This window comes from Poromitra crassiceps, assembly GCF_964638095.1.
Source record: "Poromitra crassiceps genome assembly, chromosome: 1".
Lineage (NCBI taxonomy): Eukaryota > Metazoa > Chordata > Actinopteri > Beryciformes > Melamphaidae > Poromitra > Poromitra crassiceps.
The window spans coordinates 81,587,839-81,595,970 of NC_139623.1; the positions used below are offsets into that span (position 1 = coordinate 81,587,839).

The window sequence follows — 8,132 nt, forward strand, 5'->3', positions numbered from 1 at the left end:
TGTTGTAACATGAATGTTGATATATGTATGTTTTCTTTTTTGGTCTGAGCCTGTTTTTGTTTTCTATCTTCTGAAAATTACCAAATAAAATATGGGAAAAAAACTGAGTTTTACCAATGGGTTGATATGGGCTTCCATCTTATCTAAAGGGTAAAAAAATCAAGTCATGATCCTGCAATATATAATATACAGTATAAAACATCCAATGGTCGAAATGGGGGGGGACGCCTGGGAACTGAGTTCCCAGAGTAAACCTTGAGAGGGAACGGCGAGAACGAGAGGGGGAATGGCAGTCCTCCTCATTTCTCTTAACATTTCTTGCAATGCAGTGGAGAGCAGATCAGTGCAGAGCAGAGAACAGTGGAGGGTTCATGGGATTAATGTCTTATTGCATATGCTCCCTGACAAATAAACTAATAAACTAAACTAAACATGCTACTGACCAAATGGCAAACATGCTAACTACAGTCTAACAATGATGCCAGCTAGGCTAGGCTAAACATCAACAGGTTAGCTCAACAGGCTAGCGGCTACATGCTAACGGCCACATGGCAAGCATACTAACAATGACCAATTCTGAAGCAAACTTGAAAGGAAATATACAAAGGAGAGAAGTAACATCAAATATCAACCCCTGGGTGATAACACAAATACTTTCTCCATAAAATGTAAAAGAACAACTCACGTTTCACTCACGCATACTTCAGAATGAGGTAGAGAAATGAGGCAGAGAGATGTGGAGTGGAAAACAGTGAGCACAGAGTGGAAAAGTACTGAGCACAGAAAACATCCCAGAAGGGGGAGGGGCCTCACTCACTCATTAACTAACCAATTAAGACAGAGAACAGCTCAAAAGAGTGGGAATTTAGTACACTAGAAGTCTCCCTCTTATGCTCGGTTCACACAAGCATCTCAGAAGCAGCGCTGAAGCAGCGCTTCATGGACGCTTCCAGCAGGAGCCTGCATTCACACCAGAATCACTGTTTTATCCGTGCCTCGCTCTGTTCTGCCCTGCCCCCGTTCCCAACTTTTATTGACTTCATGCCTAGCTGCTCGTGTGCAGCGGGGCGTACGGCTAGGGGTGTCACGATACACTCAGTTCACGATACGATACGTATCACGATACTGGGTTCACGATAACGATACGATACGATACGATTTTAACAATATTTTTTTAAACTTGAATAATGACAATATATGACTGGAAAAGTAGTATTTTATTTGAAATGCACAAATACAAAACATGCTGTTGTGGGAAATTGTTATTACAATAACTACAAACTAGAAAAAACATGAGATTGGAGATAAGGCTTATCTTGAAATAGAATGAGTTACACCGTCACTTAGATTTACTTTGAACTAAAAGGTTTCTCAGCAGTATAAATTCTCATTATGCATCTTCAGTTTTTCTTCAAACTCAAACAACAAGACTTTTCTTAATCTATTTTTTATGCATCTTCAGTTTTTCGTGTCAAGTAAACAGTTTTGCCAGAAACTCAATTGAATGGTTTCTCTCCTGTATAACTTCTCATGTGTCTCTTCAGAGACTTGTTCAACTGAACTACTTTCCACACATTGAACTTCAACAAACAAAGACGTTTCTTAGTCTATTTTTTGGGAATTTTTTTTTTTTTTTTTTTTTTTTGCGATATGAGATTTCATCTCAACGATACATATCGTGACGTTTTACTATCGCGAAATTTCGTGGGACGATATATTGTGACACCCCTACGTACGGCTGATCGCTCTCGCCTGTTAATGAAATGAAACTGCTTCCGCGCTGCATTGCTTCAGTGTAGGATTGGCATACAGGGAGGGGGGAAGTGGAGGTGCTTAGCTCTGCTGTTTTGACATCAGTGATGTCATAAAGCATCGGGGACAAAAATTGAAACAGAAACCGAGAACAAACAAACATTGCCCACATGCTCCCTTTTATATATGAGAAAGAACACAACATAACTTATTATAACAAACACCCACAATGAGGTAGGTGCAAAATGTAGAAATAATATATACATACTGTAATACAAAACTACTACAGTGTTCTTACATTGCAATGTGCGTTTTACCGGTGATGATGTAAAAGAGTTGAAACTGCATTTTTCATTTCAGCTCCACTTTAAAGGATGGGCATTTCAGCTCCACTTTAAAGGATGTGCAAGGAAGTTGCATTGAGTGCAACCACCACATTTTAGTGTGTAACTATGGCTGATGCGTCGGTGGGGGGCTGGCGGCCTGGTCCACATGAGCAGATTGCAAAGAATCGTCCATTGTTCAGTTTCCTGATTTCACTTATCCTGGCATTCCCCATTCCCTGCCAAAATGGGTATTTAAAGGAGACACACCTGTACACATTAGCCAGAAGGGAACAGTGAATTGCGTGAATTGGTGTCCCGAAAAGCTGGAAGTAGAAAAATGTACCCGTGATGGTATATGGGTAATTTGTGAAAAGCCACCTAAGCAGACCATGAATTCTCACACCAACATTGCGATTATCTAAAAAAAGGCAGGTGAAAACAGGATGATTTCTGGCCACATCTGCCACATCCCAATGCAACATTTTGATTTCTGCAGCAACCCCCGCCGCTCCAAATAATGTCCCATTATGCATCATGTGAGCTATTGATGAAGAAATGTGCTCCTCCTCTGTGCCGTGAAGAGCCAATCATGTCCACAAACGGCCATTAACTTCAGGTTGTCATGGATCTCTACACCTAATCAATAGCTTTCACATATCATTAGAGCCAGGCATTTCAGGGGCTCGCTGTGTTCTTCAACCCCAAGCAGGAATAAACCTCTCTTAATGTGCGCTTGGCATATTTATACGTTTTAGCCTCACTGGGCCTGACAGAACACAGAAGGCAAGTATGGGAGTCAAAGTTTTTAATCAGCATTTGCTCTGTCAGTTATATATATGTTTTCAACTGACAGAGCAAATGATGAGTAAAAACTTTGACTCCCATACTTGTCTTCTGTGTTCCATCATATATATGTGTGTGTGTGTGTGTGTGTGTGTGTGTGTGTGTGTGTGTGTGTGTGTGTGTGTGTGTGTGTGTGTGTGTGTGTGTGTGTGTGTGTGTGTGTGTGTATACACACACACATATGTATACTGTGTGTGTGTATATACAGTATATATATATATATATATATATATATATACTGTATATATATATATATATACTGTATATACACACACATATGTATACTGTGTGTGTATATACAGTATATATATATATATATATATATATATATATATATATATATATATATATATATATATATATATATATATATATATATATATATATGATTGATTGATTTGTTTTTATTCATTGTGTCATGCACTTAACAGTGCCCAGCCCACATGGGCTTACAAGACACACAAGATGTATAACATAAGCTAGCTATAAAAAATACAACTAAATCACAGTACAATATACTCCTTAAACAAAACAGATCATTACTTTCTGAACAGAACATTCTGCCTTTGCTCCCAGGCCTGGGAAATAAAATGTCCTACAAAGAAGGTCCCTTTCTTGAAACACAACTCAAGTTTTTCATAATCATCCATCTAAAAAAAATCAGCATACATAGAGGACATTTTACTGAAGAGTATCTCTCTTGTATCATCATAAGATGTACAGGTACAATATTCTCAATTCTCAATTTCACACAAATCACAAAGTAAACAGAGTCTGTCTTCTTCAGGGGTAGCATTAAACCTACCAGTCTCCAGTGCCATGGGCAGAGTTCCAGATCGTAACTGTGCACACAGCGACCTTTTTCGTCTGTCCAAATCAAACTTTACATAAGGCTCTACACAGTAACTGTCTTTTATGAGACGGTAGGTTCTTAGCTTTGGTTTATACCACAAATAAACAGACCATTTATCTTTATACAAAAGGAACATATTACTCATTGTCTCCTGGATATCACACACACACACAAACACACACACACACACACAGACACACACACACACACACACACACACACACACACACACACACACACACACACACGTTGGGTCCTTAAATGTGAGGGAATTGGGCCTGGAAAGTCTTTGAAAAGTCCTTGAATTTGATGTTTAACTAGGTGGGAACCCTGCTTTCTTGTTTTGGGCAAAATAAATCACTGACCTTATTGTTTGTATGCATGGATGATCTTGAATCATGTTTCTAATAGTTTTTAATATACTGTACAAACTTTGATTAATAATGTTCATTACATGCAACATGACTCAATGTGGAACTAGTGACGATGATTAAAAAAAAAAATCCTTTTTCAACCATATATGTTCATCTCCTGCATGGAAGCCAGGTCAGTTCATCCAGTGAAAATAATCAAACTTCTGGTTCATTTTGTTAGGATATGCATGCACTAGGCACATTCTCTTTGGCCAGCGTAGATGGGTAATGCACCCCCGGCAACAGGCAACAAAGTGAGCCACAAAGTCGAAAATCTTAGGCGTCGGAGCCCATGTGAGTTACTTTAAAATTTGCACTGCATACCAATGCCTTATTTAAAGTAAAAAGTCACATCTCTATTAGCCCGCATAAAAACCATCCTCAGTACTTGCCTTGACAGACAGCTTTCCTTCAGCCAATCAGCGTCACCACATCCAATTCAAATCCACTCGGAAGAACGGCAAAAACGTCTTTTCCGCCAAGAAACTCGGTGCATACTCCTGTTCTTGTTCAATTGTTGTTATTGAGTCTATTTCTGCAAAACTGAACGTATGGCTGTGTTTACTCTACTCACATTAACGTTACCGCTCATTGCTTCCAGAGCCACCATACTGTTTTGCCAGTGGCGTCCCTCATTTGCCGGGTTATGTTGTCAACTACGAGGCAGGTTGACCCCGCTGGGGGCGGGGCTGCAGGCCAAGACTGATCTGCAGAACGAAACAGAATCTGAGGTCACGTGATCTGAATGGTTTAGCAGGCTAGTCGATGCCGCCAGGCCCATCACTATGCCCAGGATGCAATGTATGCTAGCGTTTGAGTTGCAGTGTACGCTAAAGCTGTGGACTCTCTACAGTGACTTTGTTTGTCATGTGCATTCAGATTCACGAGCCGGAGAGGGGGCGCCCAGAACAGTCGACCACGCCGTCATCGGGGGAGTGGTGGCTGTGGTTGTCTTCGCCATGCTCTGTCTACTCATCGTCTTGGGGCGCTACTTTGCAAGACACAAAGGTGGGGGAACCTGAAAATACAAATACAACCATCATTCATAAATAGTGACTTGATCATTATTCAAAAAAGCCAAGTCTACAGTAATGGTGAAAATAGAGTATACTGACCTGGCCATCTGCTATAGGGTGGTCTCTGCTATAGGGTGGTCTTTGTGTCAGATGATGTCACCACCTGTTATACTTGACAGTTTTCAAACAGTTACCTCTCACTACCATTTGGAGCCGACCGTATGCATGCCATATTGCCTAGCATAACTTTGATAGTAATTGGACATTATTTAATCATTAATTAATGACTGAATAAATCAATTAACCATTTAGATGAGTTTCAGATCATGTGGACATATTAAGTTAATTATTTTTGATTTGCATTGTTAACAATTTTAGTGATTTGTACGGCAACCATTTTAGGGCGTCCTCGTCCGTCAGAGTATAGGCTATCGTTCCTCAGTCTAAGCGTTGTCAGTTGTCATGTCTCCTATATTAAACCATGTCGAGTGTGCTCTGAAACACCTTCAGTCCTCACACAAAAACGCTGTCATTCTTCCTGCATTACTGTTTCACTCATCACGCGTCAGTCATCGCACAATACGGCGTCACTCGTCAATCATCAGTCCTCACTCGTCAGGCATCACTCCTCACATCTCATACAAAAACGTTGTCATTCCTCCTGCCTCACTTATCACTCAAACTAGCTGTCAGGCATCACTCCTCACGTCTCACACAAAAACGTTGTCGATCCTCCTGCAGACTAGCTGTCAGGCATCACTCAAACTAGCTGTCAGTCATCACATGAAAACGCTGTCATTCGTTGTTTTTGGTTGTTCTTCCGTGTGTGATGGGGAAACCGCAATTATGCCTCTGTGAAATGAGCAACAATTTCTTACAACTTCACTTCCGGTTGAGTGATTTTGCCTTCAAAATAAAAGCATGTTTTTTTTTTACAATAGATTAAAGTAGTAATCCATGAGACCCAACAGAATTAACATCGTAACACTAAGAGGAACATCTAGTTTAATAATCAAAGATTAAACTAGATGTTCCTCTTAGTGTTACTATGTTAATTCTGTGTGGGAGGAGAATTAACATACTAAGAGGAACATCTAGTTTAATCTTTGATTATTAAACTAGATGTTCCTCTTAGTGTTACGATGTTAATTCTGTTGGGTCTCATGGATTACTACTTTAATCTATTGTAAATAAAAAAAAAACACGCTTTTATTTTGAAGGCAAAATCACTCAACCGAAAGTGAAGTTGTAAGAAATTGTTGCTCATTTCACAGAGGCATTCTTGCGGTTTCCCCGTCACACACGGATGAACAACCAAAAACAACGAATGACAGCGTTTTCATGTGATGACTGACAGCTAGTTTGAGTGATGCCTGACAGCTAGTCTGCAGGAGGATCGACAACGTTTTTGTGTGAGACGTGAGGAGTGATGCCTGACAGCTAGTTTAAGTGATAAGTGAGGTAGGAGGAATGACAACGTTTTCGTATGAGATGTGAGGAGTGATGCCTGACGAGTGAGGACTGATGATTGACGAGTGACGCCGTATTGTGCGATGACTGACGTGAGGAGTGAAACAGTAATGCAGGAAGAATGACAGCGTTTTCGTGTGAGGACTGAAGGTGTTTCAGAGCACACCCAACATGGTTTTACTAGGAGACATGACAACTGACAACGCTTACTCTGACCGAGGAGGATGCCCTAAAATGGTTGCCGTACATTTGCCATTATCTAGGTTAAACATTTAAATATTTCAATCATGAGAGACTGACGTATTCATAAATGATAGCAAATATTTGTAAAGTATAAATAATCATTATGTGGGTCCCTAGTATAAAGTTCAGAAAAATGTTAATAAGTGGTTTCATTTGTCACTTTGGGAATTGAACTTCTCATCGATTCACTTTTAGTTAAATATGTAGTTAAGATGTGTATATAAAATACTCTACTTTGAATAATAATTTGTGTCTGAAGGTTTCCCCCCACAAAAAAGTTAAATTGTTTGGTTAAAATCCTTAAAATGACTTCCCCTCCTTCTGCCTCATTAAAAATTCCAAAGCAACCAATCAGGGTTATCTAGAACTTAACTAGCCAATCACAGCATACAAACAAGGGCTTTAAAGCGGAAATGAAACAGTTGATCATGTGACTCTAGTTCATTTGCATTTTACCATAGACAAGACAGAGCTATGCGTTCAAGAATGAAATAGACCTAGATTTCATAGAATTAGGTTAAACATTCCAGTGCTTCACCACTAGGGCGCCGCCATTTGTGGTTAGCTAGCTGGTGACGTCTGCTGGGCTCATCACTGCAGACGTATTAAGGTGGTTTGAAGGTGTGAACCACACTCAACCCCGCACTCTGAGTCATTTTATTTTTTCACGTGCCACTCTTGAATGGCAAGGGAGTAAAACAATGTATAATTTGAATATGACAGCTTGCCCCATACTTTTTTGGGTTGTGTAAACAACCATGCGGTGATGGATATACATGATCAGATGCTGTGGGATGTGGGGACCCGTGTTAATCCTCTGCATCATCTGAGCGCCGTGGCTATCATCCATCCCATGACATTGTCCTTCATCCTCCAGGTACCTACTTCACGCATGAAGCGAAAGGGGCAGATGATGCGGCGGATGCGGACACAGCCATCATCAATGCAGAGGGCGGCCACACCAATTCGGATGAAAAGAAAGAGTACTACATCTAATCAAAACAACAACAACAACAGGACCCCTCACACTACTGTCCTCTTTGGGACGCTGAGCTGTTTTGGGGGGGGGGGGGGGGGGGGGTTAATTTAGGAGGTGTTTGAGATGGTTAGGGATTATTATTATTATTATTATTATTATTATTATATATTTTTTTGCAAGAGTAAAGAGGGCAAGGCGTAGAAGAGAGATACGGTTTTAAAATGAAGGCCTACAGTT

The 8,132-nt window shown here is 40.3% G+C and overlaps 1 protein-coding gene across 1 annotated transcript in view; it reads left to right on the top strand.

Annotated features, from left to right (window-relative positions):
• cadm1a (cell adhesion molecule 1a) overlaps positions 1 to 7,912 on the top strand; it is a gene marked incomplete at both ends in the record, with an annotated part of 848,087 nt that extends 840,175 nt beyond the window's left edge. The window contains 2 exons of the mRNA XM_083642420.1: positions 5,067 to 5,195; positions 7,794 to 7,912. Of these exons, the coding sequence (XP_083498546.1) occupies positions 5,067 to 5,195; positions 7,794 to 7,912 (248 nt within the window). The remainder of the gene's footprint in view (positions 1 to 5,066; positions 5,196 to 7,793) is intronic.
• Between the last annotated feature and the right edge of the window lie 220 nt (positions 7,913 to 8,132).